The sequence below is a fragment of the Telopea speciosissima genome, chromosome 10, assembly GCF_018873765.1.
Source record: "Telopea speciosissima isolate NSW1024214 ecotype Mountain lineage chromosome 10, Tspe_v1, whole genome shotgun sequence".
NCBI classification, from domain to species: domain Eukaryota; kingdom Viridiplantae; phylum Streptophyta; class Magnoliopsida; order Proteales; family Proteaceae; genus Telopea; species Telopea speciosissima.
In genome coordinates, this window is record NC_057925.1 from 47,915,137 (window position 1) to 47,933,666 (window position 18,530).

The 18,530-nt window shown below is 40.3% G+C and overlaps 1 protein-coding gene across 2 annotated transcripts in view; it reads left to right on the top strand.

The window, feature by feature from the left end:
* The first annotated feature begins 4,936 nt into the window (after positions 1-4,936).
* Positions 4,937-18,530, top strand: part of LOC122641962 (nuclear pore complex protein NUP133) — a 31,873-nt gene continuing 18,279 nt past the window's right edge. The window contains exons 1-5 of one of the 2 annotated variants that reach the window (XM_043835317.1): positions 4,937-5,234; positions 13,786-13,910; positions 14,234-16,075; positions 16,522-17,240; positions 18,042-18,197. In XM_043835317.1, coding sequence (XP_043691252.1) covers positions 5,068-5,234; positions 13,786-13,910; positions 14,234-16,075; positions 16,522-17,240; positions 18,042-18,197 — 3,009 coding nt within the window. In that variant the 5' untranslated portion in view covers positions 4,937-5,067. The remainder of the gene's footprint in view (positions 5,235-13,785; positions 13,911-14,233; positions 16,076-16,521; positions 17,241-18,041; positions 18,198-18,530) is intronic. The other variant, XM_043835318.1, reaches the window with a different exon arrangement.

The following is an 18,530-nucleotide window of genomic DNA, read 5'->3' on the forward strand; positions in this document are numbered from 1 at the left end:
AAAAGAAAGGTACTTTTTTTTTGGGGGGTGGAGGGGTTGTTGTCATAAATAATTATTTTACCAAAATCTGTGAATGTGAATGTATTCCTTCTTTAGCTTGGCAGATGCCTCTGAGCTCATAAAAAATTTCTTTCCATTGAACAGACTAGATGAATCACATTCAGGATTCCATCATTTCATTTTATTTTGGTAATGATTATTTTTTGGAATGAAAGAAACATGTTGATATAACATAGAAATAAGAAAGTAAATCACAAAGCATAGAGGTCCACCACAATCATGGTTTTAAAAATCATATCAGAATCAACCAATGCCGATTCCAATTAACCCAGATTCTTTGCTTACTGAGTTTGACTGAGTTAGGCCATAGTTTCTCGAAGGAGTGAGAGAAATGGAAGGCAACCAAGGCAGTTTGAATGGACAGAAAGAAGCTCCTTGAACTTGAACAATGAGCGCCCGATGAGACTAGAGAAAATTCCAGTTTCGAATTGCACCCACCACAATTTTGAATCAGCAAGAGATATTTCAAGAAATGGTAGATCTATTCATTCTATCAATAACTGAGCTGGACTGATGTATCATAAGGGATTTGCCTTTTCTATTGATTCCTACGGATTGGATCCCAAAAAAAATCTTGATTGAGGGCTGACATTAAGCTGACTGAGTTTGGCCGAGTCCAACCGATTCTGACTGATTTCTAGACAATTTGAATCAAAACAATGGAGGTTGGTTGATACAGTTTTTCTGGATTGGTTTCGATTTCAACCACTTCTGTCCTATTCAAATCAGAATCGGTCTGGAATTGCCGCAAAAGTCTGGAATCACCTTGCGGCAATTCCAGACCCGGTTCAGTGTATTTAAACCTTGGATGGGATTCAGCCAATCATATCAGTACAAAGCAGAAGATACGACGTCGATCGGATTTTTTCTCACAATAGAGGGGCTCACTAGCAATTAGTGGCAGCTTGAGTCTCCATTGCCATAACAGAAGACTCTCACATACTTAACCACAGGTTAGTAGCCTAGTGTCATAACTTCTTTAGAGTATTGAGGTCTTAAAACTTTCAATCACAACGTTCTGTTTGCTCTTGTGGAACTCAAAATTATGTTGGTGGAATGTTAGCAAGGTTATTAAACTTGGAATTGGGACGGAATTGATCCCTACCGATTCTGATCCCGTCAGAATTGATCTTAAAAACCTTAGAATCCACCGGAATTGAGATCAGTCTTGAACGATAATAAGCCAAATCAACTGATTCAATCGAATCAATTTCGATTTTTTAAACAACTGCCACTATAAGTAGCTCTCTTATTTCTTATTCCCACGAAATATCCATGAATTTAATGGCTATGGTCATAAAAAATCCAGTCGACTATTGTTAAAAGAAATAAAGCACTAAAGCGGCCTTCAATTCCTTTCGAGACCTACCATTAGTTCCATACCGTACTTTAATCTCAGAATGCACGGAAAATTATCCTCTTCTATTCCCTAAAGCTCGGCAGTGCTAATATGGATGTCTAACACGTGGCAGCTCGGACATCCAACAGTCCAAGCTCATTGACTATGTTGTATTTGGACCGTTGGATGTCCAAGCTGCCATGTGTCGGACATCCACGCTAGCACTGCCGCACTGCCAAGAATACAATAGACTTGGAATGCATTCCAAGGATGCATACCAAACACTGCCTTCATCTTCCTTGTTTGTCATAGTATCTCAATCTTGTTTCATAGCAAGTGTTTACCTACAATGGCTTGCTTGAAAGGGGAGCAAGAGGTCCATCGCCCATGGTGGACTCCATCTTGTCTCTCAGTATTATTCATTAAAGCAGCAAAGCACAACAGACAGTCCCGGGTTGTTTCCTTCAAGCTGGAGCCATGATATGAAACCGTTTGTATGTATTCATTTTTATTTCTTTCTGTTTAATGTGGAAAAGAAGGGGAAATAGATTGAAAGAACTCCTTAGATGCTAGGGATTTTTTTTTTGAAAAGGAACATGTGCCAGTAGTAGAAATCTCCTTTCTATTTCTTAAGCCTCTATCTATTCATTTGTGTGTTCTTGTATTTGTTCACTTGTGATTAATCCTATGTTGCTTGCTCGTCAAAGTAAAAGTTAGTGTTGGTGGACTTGAAAATCTCATTGTGAATTTCCATGGGTGTCAATGGGTACCATTGACTTGCACGAAAGCCAATAAAAAATTTTCCCCTGTTGCTCCCATAATGTTTTAGGAGCTTGTCTCCTACACACCCATGGTAGGAACCCCTACTTTAAAAACCAATAATTGTCATGTGATAGATCAGACGAGGCTTAAATTTTGTGAACAGGTAAACTCTTAGATCTTCTATTCACATGTCAAGTTTCAGCCCCCTAATCGGAGTTGCCACGTGGTAAGACATAGGTTTGAAATTTTAGTGTTATGGGAGAGAGTATTGTATGTGTTGGACATACATAGAATGAATGTCAATACATGGGAGGGTATTTGATTGAATATTGAATTAAATCTTAAAATTTGACATGTGATTAATCTAAACCATGATTTCTCTATTCAATAATCAAAATAGCCACATCTTTGTCCACATGGCACGGCATGATATGTTGGAACTCTTATTTCCTAATGTTTTTCATTGGTTAATGTATGTCATCAATAGAATGTTGAATGCTGGATTTTGCATTAACTGATGATCAATTAATCATTTTTACCAAGCTGATTGGTGAAGTTTAGAGTGGACACCAACTGATGCCATGCGTATTTCACGTCATTTCTAGGTCGTGCGACGCCAAGTGATGCCGTACATATTTTTCGAAGGTTCTTTCTGGGTGTCATTATGCCTAGTGAAGTATAATGCTTTACTATTTGCCACTTGTCATTACATTGGTTAGTCCATGAGCTAGAGGACCCCACATATATTTCAATTGTCAAATTTTAGTTCAAAGGAAGGAAAGTTGTTCAAATTGTGATTCAAAATTTTAGTAAAATTACCAAAATGTCATCAAAAGAAGATGAATATAAAGTACAACCAAATTGAAATCGATTCTCACCTGAACAATTCAACTTCGATTTGGACTGGTACATGCATTAAACCGATTTGGATTGACTGAAACTGGACTAAACCGATTAATTTGACACTTCTAAATGGTAATATAACCAATCAAAAAAAGAAACACAGAATGATAAACCTTCCACTCCCCCCTCCCTTTTTAGGGCAAAATGGTACCCAAGCATAACCCTCTGGTTTTTTCTTTGGGAGCAAGGAATTACCATGCACGTTTTTTAGGGGTGAATAATTTCAAATTATTGTATGCCATGCACTTCTAAAAACCGTGTGGCATGTGCTTGAGAAGGTATTGAGTATTTGAAAGGGAAAAAAAAAACAGCAAAAGGTTCTCCTAGCCACCAAGGAAGGTACTTTAGCACCTTTGTGTGTCTCTTTCTCCTCACATGAAATGAACTAGCTGTCCTCCAATGTATGATACAATTTTATCACACCTCATCGGTGCATTCTCTTATGTTGCTTGTTCAGAGAACCCCTCTCCCAAAAGATATATATGAAAAACGACTCTGGCTTAGACTAGGTGATTCCTAGGTCATTGGAGCTAAACCTAGCTTACTAACAAAAGAATGAGCTAGGCTTGGGTCAGCCAAAGTTCAATTGTTGATCTCATCAAACTTATTCAAGATTTTTTATGGAATTTATTGTTAAAACACATACATGCACATGAGCACGCACATGTATGCACACACAATAAGATTGCCCTAGTACATTAATGTTGTTATGCTTGAGCAACAAAATGGAATCATACATAGGAGGTCAACAATGCCATTTATGTGAGGAAGTATGTTTGGGCAACAAAATTGAATCATACATAGAAGGACAACAAGATCATTTATGTGAGGAAGAGAGTAGGACACAAAGATGATAGCGTACTCTGCCCCAAAGTTTAGAGAACCTTTTCCCAAAAAAGTTGGGAAAAAAGGTTGTCAGACTACATGGCGCTTGCACTTAGACACATGAAGGATAAAATGACTGCCCCTACCCAAGTGAAATGAAAAATCCCATCCTTATTGGATGCTTCACACTTGCTCATTGGCCCCTGTGTGGATGCAGGGGCTACACAACCTTGCAACAATCACCCTCCCAAAAGTGTAATCAAAACTGAGGAAAAAGGTTCTCTGGGCTGTTGGGTAGGTTACGCTAATCTCTCTCCTCCTCAGATGAAGTAACCTCTGCGCCCTCTAATTTAAATACCATTTTGTCTCTCCTCTATGTCGCTCGACATAACATTTGTGCACAAAGGGAAAAAGAATGCTACATGGTCGCGTGCCCCGTGTGACCTCTGCGCATCAACACATAAGCATGTGTAAGTACCGCGCTACCCCATAAAACACTGGCGCTCCCATTGGCCAGAAACGTGCATGCTCTAGAGGCCTAGGCAGCCATCTCTTTCCCTTGAACAAAATTGATGGACCCTCCCAACTTTAATATCTCACCACTTTTTCTTTTGGAACTTTGATTGCGAAGAAGACGAAAAGTCGACAGATCAGGCGGTTAGGAGTCATTTGCTCATTCTTCGTTGTCGTTGGGTCATTCAGGAGTTTGGTGTAGGCCGTGTAGCTTATAGAGTCGACGGCTCAGATCAACCGAGTGTAGCTGCCCAGGTATACGGCTCGCGCCTGAAGGCAATGTTGATTCTTGCCGCTCCTCACTTGACCCTCCTCACTCGCCCATTCAAAATCTCTGCAGTGCTCACTACTCCCTTTTTTCGCGCAGAGCTTCGATGCTCATTGCACTTTCAAAAGAGTCGACGGCTCAGACCAACCGAGTGTAGCTGCCCAGGTATACGGCTCGCGCCTGAAGGCAATGTTGATTCTTGCCGCTCCTCACTTGACCCTCCTCACTCGCCCATTCAAAATCTCTGCAGTGCTCACTACTCCCTTTTTTCGCGCAGAGCTTCGATGCTCATTGCACTTTCAAAAGAAATAGCAGAATCAGAGAGAGGGGAAGCACGAAACAGCAGAAGAGAAAACCCTAAGACGCCGTTAAACCTTTCTGCGTCCATTTGTCAGTTATGTTCTCTCCAGCAACGAACAAGTCTTCCTTCAGCAATCAGAAAGGCCGACATCTAGGGCACGCAGCTCCAGATTCTCCTTCGACGCCCTTCTCATCTTCGTTCGCAAACCGGCCGACCTCTGGAACGCCGGCTCCATGGACCTCTCGGTTATCTGTTCTTGCCAGGTACAATACTTCCAGCATTTCTAATATTATTCTACTCTGATAGTAAGAGTTTAGTTGATAGGGTATTGGAGTTGCATTAGTGTTGAATGATTGCTTCATTTTTTAATTTTACTGTAATCAAACAGAGGTCGTTGTAGTTTGTTCTCACTATCATAACTGATCTGAGAGGCCCGATAGTATGTATCATGGATTTAATTTTCCTTTTAATTTTGGCAGTGTCCTGCTTCTGGATTTTACTAATGCTTTTATGGATTATACAATTCTGGTGACGGTAATGCCAATGTTTTTTACCTCAATGGTTTGCCTGGAGAATGTTGTCCTTAGTTTATGTTGGTGGAAAGTGAGGAAGGAGTACCAGTAAGGATTCCAGAATTGAAATCTTAGTTGTTGTTATACAATTTCTGTGTCTAGAATCAGTAATCGTCGATCTCAATGGTTTGCATGGAGAATGTGTTGTATGCCAACATTTTCTAAGAGAAACGTGACATGTATTTAGGAGTTAGCTGAATAATGGCTGAAGGAGACGTTGGAAGTGTTTGAATGGGTAATGTGTTGCTTGAGTGTAGGAGATTTATTGCTTAAGTTTAGGAGTTTAAGGTTCCAATTAATTGCTCAACGGTAAGAATTTGTTTGACTCTTTTCAAAAGAGTTGTTCTGATTTCTGAAGCCATGTACATGAGATCAGGCGTCTAATAACGGAGAAATTCAGGATTTTATCAAATTGTTGAATATTGACTTAGAGGCTGGTTTCCTTCGAAGAGGGGCCTTGGTGCAACAGTAAGGTTGCTCCATTGTGACCTAGTGGTTGCAGGTTCAAGTCTGGAAGCAGCCTCTCCGCGAAGCGGGGGAAGGCTGCGTACATTATGACCCAGACCCCACAGTGGCTGGAGCCTTGTGCATTGGGTACACCCTTTTTTTTAGGCTGTTTACCTTGAAGTAAACTAAAAGTAACATGCTTCTCTGTGCATACCTTATCTTCTATAGTCACTTACTATCCTTCCATCTTATTCTCAAAATAGCACCATGTGGTAGGAGAGGGAGAGTAGAGGCCATGGCAACAGGGGAGCTCATAACATTGTAATTTCAAAGTAGGCAATTGACGATCCACATATTGACCTTTTGGCTTATGAACAAGAGCGTATTTTCAAAGAGTGAAAATAGATGTAGGAGATATTCTCTGCTATGCACACTCGCTTTGATCAAGTAGTGACTAGCCGTGGATGTGATCAAGGTGAGACTTCCCATAGTCGTGAAGGGACATCGCGTCCAGTGTCCACATTAGCTTGGCACCAATTAAACACACCTTGGAGGAGAAGGTGTTGTTGGCGTCATACCACTTCAAAGGCAACATGCAACTATACAAAATCTTCTTGTATAGAAGTATTCCAAATTAATAAAAACACAAAAAAGTATTTCTGACTCATAAATACTAATTTGTAACCATAGTTATCAAGGCGGAAAGGCGACCATGGCGTTTTAGAGGGGGAAAAATCAAGGTGACACCGCCATGGCGGCAAGGCGCCCAAGGCGGCAAGGCACCAGCCATGGGCGCCCAAGGCAAGGCACACGCCATGGCACCCAAGGCGTCCAAGGCGTCCAAGGCGACCAAGGAGCCTGGACGCCATGGCGACGAAAACTATGTTTGGAACACAAACGCTGCCTTACGCACCCCAAGTGAGTTGTTTTATCAGTGGCTTAAGAGACTCCCGTAATGTGGATGTCTAGACACTACTGCCCGCATTACTCTCTGTAGCAATGGGCTGAGCATGGTTCTATGAGGCTAGATATCTAGCTCAAAGCTGACTTCCACCTCATGACATTAAGAAGGCTCCATGCCTCCGCCTAGCCATCAACCTATTCAAGATCATCTAATGCGCATCAAGAAGATGATACCAGCCAAACTCAAGGAACGTCGGGACAAGGGGTTATGCTTCAAGCATGGGTACGTCTATTTCACTCCAAGGATCCCCTCTCTTAGTAGGTTTTTATATCTTACCCATTGATGGCCATCATGTTGTCTTGGGGGCCCAATGGCTTAGGAGACTTGGACCAATTATATGGGATTTCCTCTATATTGCAATGAATTTTTTTTTGTAGATGGGAAGCAAGTAATATAACAGGGGTTGACAATACCGGAAGGTAAGTTGGTGGGAGAAACAGATATGCTATGTGCTATTTCAAAGGTGAAGCAAGGTGTCGTGATGCAAATGTATTCCTTCTTCATGATGAATCCAATAGCCCACTTAGTCTCTTATAAAGTGGAAGAACCACAACTACAACAACTGTTATCTACATTCCCAGATGTTTTTCCGGAGCCCAGGGAGTTCCCTTGACATAGGGCAATGGTCTGGTGAGTGTGTGTCCTTATCGGTACCCACAGTTTTAATAGACTGAAATTGAGTGGCAGATAGAAGTTGTGCTTAAATCTAGAATAATACGGTCTAGCAATAGTCCTTATTCGTCACCTGTTCTGCTAGTCAAGAAAGACAACGGTTCTTGGAGGATGTCTATCGACTACCGAGTGTTGAATCAAATCACAATAAAAAATAAGTTTCCATTCCATTTGTTAATGAATTATTGGATGAGTTTCATGCTTCTCAGTATTTTCTCGATTTACGATCTGGATACATCAGATCCGAGTTCATTCCCCTGATGTTCCAAAAACTGCTGTCCGGACCTTTTGGATTAACTAATGCCTCTTCAACATTTCAGTCCTTGATGAAAGATGTTTTCAAGGAATTTTTTTAGGATTTCTTTTTGTGTGTTTTTCGATGATATTTTGATTTTTAGTCGCACCAGGGATGATCGTCCAAAACATGTGGAGGACCGGAGGTCACTCTATCTTTTATCCTATGGTCTCACAATCACAAGCTCTTTGTCAAGAGGGATCGATAAGTCAGTTTGGCCAGACTCAATAAAATATTTGGGACATATAATCAGCAAAGAAGGTGTTTCAATTTAGCCAAATAAGGTTTCAGCCAAACCCATGACACCAAAGGTTCTACGTGGTTTCTTAGTTTGTTTGCTTACTACCTGAATTCATCCAGAATTATGTTCGTATTGCAGCGCCCCTCACTAATTTTCTCAAAAGGATTCGTTTATGTGGACCCCACAGGCCGAAGAAGATTTTGAATTGCTCAAGCAAGCCAAGACAAACCCATCAGCTTTGGCCCTTCCTGATTATACTAAATTATTTGTTGTGGAATGCGATGCTTCAGGAACAAAAATCAGTGGTGTATTGATGCAAGATCGACGACCCATTGATTTCTTCAGCTATGCACTCCATGGGAAGAATTTTTATTGCATTTCAACCTATGAGGATATGTTGGCCTTAGTACTAGCAATCCAAAAGTGGTGTCCCTGTCTTCTAGGAAGAACAATATTGTCAGAATAGATCAGCAGAGTCGAAAGTATTAGTAGGAGCAGCGCATCACTACTACTACACAACAAAGGTGGCTCTCCAATTTCATGGGGTATGATTTTCTGATAGACTTTAAAAACTGAAAACCAAGTGGCTGATGCACTATCTAGGAGGGATGAGGTCAGTGAGTTATCTGCATTGTCCCGGTCCGTTCCAAGGTGGCTGGACACTATAAGAAGAATTTCAGAGCGACCAAGAGCTTAAGGAACTGGTTAGATTATGCATGAAAGGGGAGGTTGTTGGCCTGTGGGCCTATCATGAAGGAGTTCTTTTCTTCTTGAATCGTATATATTTGAGTAAGAACTCTCCTTTGCTCTCTGAAATCATTAATGAATTTCACTCTAGCACTCATGAAGATCTTCATAAGATTATTGCAAAGAATTTCGTCTGTTTTTTATTGGAAAGGGATGAAGCAGCAAATTAGTGAGCATATCCGGCAGTGTGATGTATGCCAATGTCACAAGTCAAAGAACACCCGGCTAGCGGGGTTATTCCAGCCCCTACCTATTTCTATGCAAGTATGGGCTGATATGCTTATAGATTTCATAGGTGGGATTACTCGTTTTTGTGGGGGAAATCCACCATCTTCATCATTGTTGGTAGGTTGTCAAAATATGCCCATTTCTCACCCATTTTCACACCCATATACGGTCCAAAGTGTAGCACATGAGTTCTTTGAACAATTTTTTTCGCTTGCATGGGATGCCACAGTCAATTGTATGCAACCGAGATCCAAAATTTTCAAGCGTTTTTTGGAATGAATTGTTCCACCTTAACGGAATTGACTTTAATTTCAGTTCTTCCTATCATCCTCAGATGGCAGGGCAAATTGAAGTTGTTAATCAGGCGGTGGAAATGTACTGGAGGGGTTTTACAAGTTCCCGACCATAAGAATGGGCCAAATGGATTCCTTGGCTAATACTAACCTACTTTTTTCTACAAGAAAGATAGCATTTGAAATTGTATATGGTCGTCCACCTCCAACATTGTTGTCTTATGTTCCCTGAACGACTGAATCAGAATCTGTTGACAAAGAACTAAAGGATAGTGATTTGGTCATAAAGGAGCTTCAGGAGAACTTGAAGAATGCCCAAGCTCGAATGAAACAAATAGCAGATCAATGGTGTACAAAGAAATACTTTGAGGTTGGCGAGTACTAAAGACTACAACTGATGCAGGAGCATCGCAAGCATAGAAAACCAAGGATCAGCCGCCCCCTGGCTGGTCCAATGCTACCTTATAGGCCCCTCAAATTTCAGCCTAACCCATTCCTTCACCTCCCAAATCGTGTACTCCTGGAGCAGTCAAAATTCTGGCAGATTCTTTTGTGCCTTTTCATATTCCAAGGCAGCATTAAATACCTTTTCCATTCTCAGTTTTCTATATTTTGATTGTAGTTTCAATGTCTTGGGAACAATTTTCAATATCTTGGGAATAGTTTTCCATGTGTTGGTATTGTTATCTATGTTTGGGGAATTTCAAAGGGTTTTTGGAATTCTAAGGGTCTCTTTAATGTTATTTTGCTGTACTCAAGGCTTTCACCTCTATATAATGCAAATCTTGGCTGCTCTCAAAGGCAGCCATTAAATTTTACAGCATACTATGTGAGTGTTTACTTGTGTGACTTAAGTGTGCTTAATTGAGACTCCTACAGCGGGCAACTAGTGGGACACTAGCTTGCTGAGGTTATCTACTATCTTCTATATTCAGCTATCAACCCTCTATCACCATTTGAACCAACACCTCCTTCATCATTCAACGCCAATACAGTAGATCAGAACTGAATCCAACCTGAACTTAACCTGCACCTATCTCTATTCTCTATCAGTCTTCGATCTTGGCATGCCAGCCTTCTAGCTCGGCACCAGCAACCCTACCGACTAACTTCGTTTGCCATGAGGAGGAATCTCAAACTTTCATGGCATTTTTCTGAGCTTTTCCAAGTTTTACAAATGATTGGACTTGTGGTGTACAAACTTGACGTGCCTGTTGATGCAAAAATATATCCCATGGTACATGTGTCCAACTTAAAGAAGAAATTGGGAGTCCAAGTCCAAGTTCAACCCAGTTTACCAGATATGAGCTAAAGAGACCTTACACGGGTCCTAATTCCCCAAGCCATCTTGGACTGAAGGATGAAGAGGCGGAAGGATGAAGTTCTTATCCATTGGAAGGGTCTTTCTCCAGCAGATTCCACATGGGAGGATGCTGAGTTGAAGCTCCGGTTTGCAGATGTTGCCCTTGAGGACAAGGGCAGAATCTAAGAGGGAGGGAGCTGCTGCATGCCAAAATTATCTTTAGAGACATGTATTATGTATTTAGGAGTTAGTTGAATAAAGGCTGAATGGAGATGTTGGAAGTGTTTGAATGGGTTATGTGTTGCTTAAGTCTAGGAGACAACCTGAATGTTGCTTAAGTTTAGGAGTTTAACGCTACAAGTAGTTGCTCAATGTTTGACTCTTTTCAAATGAGTCATTGTGAAGCCAAGAATATATGGCCAGGTGTCTAATAATGGAGATATCCAGGATTTTTATCAAGTTATTGAATATTGACTTGGAGGCAAGGTTTAAAGTATCGATATTGGGTATCGTATTGGAAAGGTGATTTTAATAGATGTATCGCATCGTATCAGAGAGATGCAAGATACACATAGAAATGTTTAGGATACATGCTAAACACAGTTTTGAAGCATAAACTATAAATAAGTAATATGTATAATATATCATGTATAAAGAAGAGAGCGCAAAGTACGATGAGACAAGTGCATTATTGATTATGTGTAAAGGATGAAGTTTCTTACTTGTACTAATACAAAAAAAAAACGTCATTTTCAGTTTGGGGAGGATTTAGGGTTAGATACACACCTCATTGCAAAAAAAATATCCATTGTTTGATGCTATCATTCAGATTGTTTTTCACTACCCTAGTGATCCATTGCAAAAAATGACTGATGTAAATTGGCTGTCTAAAACCAGCCACAGGTGTAGGGATTCTTCCCTACACCAGCAGTAGAGTAGTATCAGGTAGGTGTATGGATTCCCTAGACCAGCATTAAATCGTGGGCTGAAGTTAGGGTTTAATTAGATTTTTATTTGGTATTTTAATTAGTCTTTTATTGAGTTGTAATTCTAATTAGGATTCCTAGTGCAAGTTTGAATCCTAATTAGAAGTCCTAGTTCTGTTTTGAGTCATAGACTCATAGTTTGAGTCTGCTTTTCTTTTCAGCCATAAGGCTATAAATATGTAAGAGCTCCAATTGAGCTCCCACGATTTTATGAATAAAGAATTTTGCTTTCAGCAACAACACTGTCCTGGGATAGGCTGTGAGGGTGAGATACCCAGGCTGAGATAGCCTTCCCTACCCTCTCCATCGATTTGCATTTGAGTATCATTCCAGCTTCAGTTCTGCCCTGGGTGATCAAAGCTCATATTCAGTTGCTGGAATTCTGCTGCAAGGTTCAAGAATAGTTCAGTCTACAAGTGCAACATCCCAACCCCAAACCCTTCTTCTTCTTATCCTCTAACCAAACCCTAGCATTCTCCCATCTTTGAACATCATCCCCATACCCTAATTTCTGCCCAGATCAAACCAACCATCAGAAACAGCTCAAACTTGGACCAAATCTCTCTCTCTCTCTCTCTCTCACCCTTAGGGAAACTCGATCCAAGCCCCTGCCCTAAACTCCCATCCTAAACCCCCCTCATCCTAATCCATGTTCATTCAAGTTTACTCACTCAACCTCAACAAAACATCTCAATATCTTCACTGGAAGACTCCCCCACATCAACTTACCCTAACCCTACCATTAAACCCTAGGTCCCATCAAACCCTAACCCTAATTTCACAATTTCATATATTTTTTTGACCTAGCCAATTTCCCTAATCCACAGCAGATCCTAGTTATTGGTTCTAGTTGGTCTCCTACCAATCGAGAATTACATAATGACAATAAAAATTAATATTTGAGCAAAAAATTCGAAGTTCTGATAGGAAACTGTTACTGTACAAACTTGGTTTCGATCATTGATTGCTGGTTGTTTAATTACCAAATGATTATGGAAATATGGAATCAACACTAATAGAGTCGCTTTTGCCAGTAGAAACAAAATCAAGTTGATTTTGCCAAAACAAAATTGATTGCAATGCCTTACAAGAGTTCTTGGCAAGTGTTTTGGTCATTGACCGAGTTATATAGTTTATAAGAGATGTATCAAGTGTATCGATAAGTATCAATCATATTGGGTCACGTATCCACCCTATACAGTTGATGGTTTTTTTAGGAATAGTATCGGTACCCTAAAAATAAGATACATATCGATTTGTATTGGAGGATACGTTAAGGTACTTAATACCTTGCTTGGAGGATAGTTTCCTTTGAAGTAAACCAAACTTACCTGCTTCTCTGTGCATCCCTTATCTTTTCTAGTCGCCAACTTCCCTTTCTCCATATTCTCAAAATAGCACCACATGGTAGGAGACGTGGCATAACAGAATGTTATCTTAGTTGGTAGGGAAGGGAGAAAAGAAGTACCGGTGAGGATCATAGAATTGATAGGTCAAATGTGGCTATAAGAAGTGCGGGGATGACACTTTTTCTCCATTTCTTTTCATAAAGGACATGTGGTGCTAGTTTTACTATAATTCTCAATCATTGAATAAGCTGGGAAATCGTTTTAGCAACTTATGAATCTGTCCACTTAAATGTCAAATGGATATTCCATCTCATAACAAGTTTGAGATAGGTAGAGAGGAAATGATATGTTTCGTTCATTTTTTATTATTATTAAGGATGTCTTTGTCATTAATCAATCAAAATTCTGTGTTTCTCTGTCTTGCTCAATTTTCTCTATTGATGCTGAATGAACTGATGGCCTGTTCTTAACATATCATGGTTATAGTGAATCTGTATAGTTAAATTTCAAATTGATAATGGTTTTTTGTTATTGTCCTGCTTTGTACATTTCAATGCAATAAAATTCCCTTAGGTTCTTCAGTTTATTGTTGTTCATCTACTTATCCTTGTGTTGGACCACAATGATACCAATCTTTGATGGTAAGAGTGACAAGATTACTGTATCGAGTTGACTATTTCCTTTTATAATTGACTATCACCTCCACCTTGTATCCAGAATTCCACCAGTTAAGAAGACTGAGAGGGGAGTTGATGCTGATCCAATTCAACCCATATATGTTGGAGAATTCCCCCAAGTGGTTCGTGATGCTCAAGCAAGTTTTGTGCAGAAGAATGTTCCTGGTTTGAACAGTTGCTTCTGATATGACAGAACCTTTTTTCCTTTTTCTTTTGTGTGTGTGTGTGTGTGTGGAAGGGGGGTTGAAAACGTTAATCATTATGAGTTTCATAATAACTAAATGGGGACAAGATCCCCACGGCTTGAGTGTGCAGACAAAACTGCATGCTCCCACCCGAAACACTGTAGCAACCCCCCTATTTGACAAATTTTCCTATTCTACACCCTCCATCGCCCCATCGCCCAAAACTGCACACAGGCGTCGGAGGGAATCCTCTCCCCAACTAAATTTTTATGGGGTACATTATTTCTGAATTTTCTTTGGCAGGTGGTGCATGGGTCTCTGGTGGAATGGACAAAGGAACTTCTCTGTCCTGGATAATTTGTGAAAATCGGCTTTTTATCTGGAGTTACTTATCACCTGTATCTTCAAAAAAATGTTTTGTGCTTGAATTATCACCATCTGTCATTGGAAGTGGAGGTGTAAGCTCAGAGCCCAGTCATTGTAACAGCTGGATGGTTTGTGTTGTCAATTGGGATGGCAGACGTACGAGCTCAAACAATGTGGTGCAACAATTGAAGTCTTTGGGTATAGTTGTGTGTAACCAGAAAACCCAAGCTTTCCTATATTGGCCTGACATCTTTGAAGATGGAGCCACTCCACTAACCATTCCTGCTTCTTTTGATGACTCCAATTCACCTGGTGTTGGAAAAGCTTTATCTTACTGGGAGCAACAACATAATAGGAACAAGGATAGTTATTTGGTTGAACCAAGTTATTTTAACTCATTGATTGCTTGTGCTGTTCCCAATAGAGTGCATGTCTGTATTGCCCTAGCATGTGGTTCAAATGGTGAGCTTTGGCAGTTCCTGTGCACTCCATCTGGTATTTCACGGAAGAAAGTTTCTCAAAATTTTGATACTTTATCTGCTCATGGCAGTGATACTGGGAAATCTTTAGTGAGAAAGGGGTACCCAAGGTCACTTATCTGGCGATCTGATCTTCCTACCTCCGACATAACAAATAAAGAATTTTTTCTCTTGACAGATTATGAGATACAGTGTTTTAATGTTAAGTTGGTTCCTGATCTATCAATTTCAAAGCTTTGGTCTCATGAAATTATTGGCACTGATGGGGATCTGGGTATTAAGAAGGATCTAGCAGGGCAGAAGCGCATTTGGCCTCTGGATATGCAAGTAGATGATCGTGGTAAAGAGTTAACCATTCTTATTGCTACCCTTTGTAAGGATCGAATCAGCAGTTCAAGCTACACACAGTACTCACTTCTGACAATGCAATTTAGACCTGGGATACATATATCGTCAGAAAATACTGAACCACCTCGTGAAAGAATCCTGGAGAAAAAAGCTCCGCTACAAGTGATTATACCTAAAGCAAGAGCAGATATTGAGGATTTACTGTTCTCAATGAGACTTCGCGTGGGAGGCAAGCCTTCCGGATCAGCCATAATTCTTTCTGGGGATGGAACTGCAACTGTATCCTATTATTGGAGAAACTCCACAAAGTTGTATCAGTTTGATTTACCTTGGGATGCAGGAAAAGTTATAGATGCTTCAGTTTTTCCTTCTACAGAGGATGGTGAAGAAGGCGCATGGGTTGTACTGACTGAGAAAGCGGGAGTATGGGTAATACCTGAGAAGGCAGTTTTACTTGGTGGGGTTGAACCGCCTGAGCGAAGCTTGTCACGTAAAGGAAGCTCAAATGAAGGAGCCGCAGAAGAGAGAAGAAACCTCAAATTTGGAGGCAATATTGTTCCTAGGAGGGCTAGTTCTGAAGCGTGGGATGCTGGAGATAGACAAAGGGCAATGATAACTGGTGTTGTTCGTCGAAGTGCTCAAGATGAAGAATCAGAGGCATTACTCAGGAGTTTGTTTCATGATTTTCTGTTGTCTGGACAAGTTGACGACTCACTTGAAAAGCTCAGAAAGTCCGGAGCATTTGAAAAAGATGGAGAAGCTAATGTTTTTGCTCGCATGAGCAGATCGATTGTTGATACCCTAGCTAAACACTGGACCACAACCAGGGGAGCTGAGATTGTAGCTCTCTCCGCTGTGTCCTCTCAGCTTTTGGATAAACAGCAGAAGCATCAGAGCTTTCTCCAGTTTATTGCCTTGTCCAAGTGCCATGAAGAACTCTATTCTAAACAGAGTAAGATCCGTTGCCTACTTTAGCGTACTTTCTTCATCGTCTCATTTGCCTTACATTTTCCATGTGTGGTGTGCCGAATGTTCATATCTCTGCTTCTCGTGTTAGTAACTGGATAAAGCAGTTCCTTCGAAGAACAGTGAACAATCTGGTACATTGTGTCCATAATTAATTATTAACCTTAAAAATTTCATTCTGTTGGGGGGGGGGGAATACTTGGACTTAATTTCAGTGACACCCTTGCTTATTAGTCATAAGAGTTTGAAGATGAATTTATCTATAGTTCTTGTCTGCATGTTATATTTTGGCTGTAATTGTGATGAGCAATAGCCACTTTATCGATCATCCTTGGGAGAGATCCCTGTCTGACCTGTTATCCATTCTATTATGTTTTGAAATACTGGTGTTGATCAATATATGAAGCCTAAGACATTGTCCTCCATTAACAGGAGATTCTTTGCAGATAATCTTGGAACATGGGGAAAAGCTTGTTGGAATGATCCAACTCCGGGAATGGCAAAACATTATTTGTCAGAACCGTTCAAGTGGGATTGCATCTCCATCTAATCTGTCAAGTGAAATAGCGGGTTCTCTTTGGGACCTGATCCAATTAGTTGGTGAGAAAGCCCGCCGAAGTACTGTTCTTCTGATGGATAGAGATAATGCTGAAGTATTTTACAGCAAAGTTTCTGATCTTGAAGAAGTGTTTTACTGCCTAGACCATCAGCTACAATATATAATTGGGGGAGAGCAGACAGTTATGGTACAGATTCAGCGAGCTTGTGAACTCTCAGATGCATGCACAACTTTAATTCGCACTGCGGTGAATTACAGACATGAGAACCATGCTTGGTACCCTTCACCTGAGGGATTGACACCTTGGTACTGTCAACCTGTTGTCCGTAATGGGCTCTGGAGTGTAGCTTCTTTCATGCTGGATCTGTTAAAAGAAGCATCTGGGGTTAATTTATCAGCAAAATCGGATTTATATTCTCATCTAGAGGGTCTGACTGATGATTTATTAGAGACATATACCGGTGCTATTACTGCAAAAGTTGAACGTGGAGAAGATAATAAAGGACTGTTAGGCCAGTATTGGGAAAGGCGGGATTCACTTCTTGACTCCCTTTATCTACAAATAAAGGGTTTTGTGGAAGCCAAATGCCAGGTTAATTTTTACGCCTTTCTTTTCTGATAGTTTAGCTGTCATCTTCTTGTTGTCAATTTATATACCTGTGCATTGATCTAACAAGTTGGGTAATTTGATGTTGTTATGGTATGAAATGTTCCTATATGTGGGTACATTATCCACACTGGCATTGAGTTTTTTTCTAATCAATGTATAGACCCCTCTGCTGTGAGTCTGCTATTTTTTGGATTGCTTATCAATTTCCAATATTATGTGAATCCTTTGGTTGTTAATGATATTCTTCCAAGACTATTCCTTCGGCTCCATATGAGGCAGAATGTCCGTGAAGATAATTGCCTTTTTGATTATCAACTTAGATCGAATGAAGGTCCCACTTTTTGTATGTATACAAGCCAAGTAGTTTCTATTGGTTAACTCACTAGCATGAAATTCAATGAAGAAAAATCTACTTGTGTCTTGCTTTCTCCCAAATCTGGGGTTTCCCGTTGTCTCTAGTTAACAATTTCAGAGTGAGTGACGACAAGTCGACAACACAGGGTCTGTCGATTGAGAGCAAATGACAAGTTTTTTTATGGCAAGGATCTCTCTGAAACTCCTAGCTGTCCAGACTATATCCATTTGCCCTTAAGGAACAGACTACAGGGTAAGCATGGGGTAGGATCCATTCTTCAAGTAACCTTGTGGTTGCGGGCACAGTCCCATCTTTACCCCACCCCCAACAAAAGGGATTGATAAATATACAAAAAAAGTTCATAAACTTTTGAAGAAGCCACGATGAACCCTTGGAATGACATTTTTTAACTTAATCTTCTGATACAGCAGGATTCAGATGAAGATATTCAAGACCAAAAAGAAGCCATTCTCAGAGACCTCTCTTTGCCATTACTTTCCATTGCTAGGCGTCATGAGGGGTATCAAACAATGTGGAGTATCTGCTGTGACCTGAATGATACAGTACTTCTCCGAAAGCTTATGGTATGTATGTGGTTTTTTCTCTTAGGCATTCATGTCACTTTGGATTTTGAACTTTTTATTTTCTAGGCATGTGCTTAGGTTTATCTCTTGGCCCGATGGGGAATCAGGTTTGAGACATTGCATGGAGAGATGTTTTGATGCTATATTCTGCGGCTGATCTCCTGTCTATTGTTTTATCAATCTGATATGTCATCTTTAACTGGCACAATTTCCCTATTTTGTTCTTTGATAGTCTCCTTTCTTTTTGCTACCCATAACTGGGCATAATCTTCTGTATGCATTTTTACTTACTGGGCCTACTACTTATATCTTAGTACTGTTTCTCTATTTTAC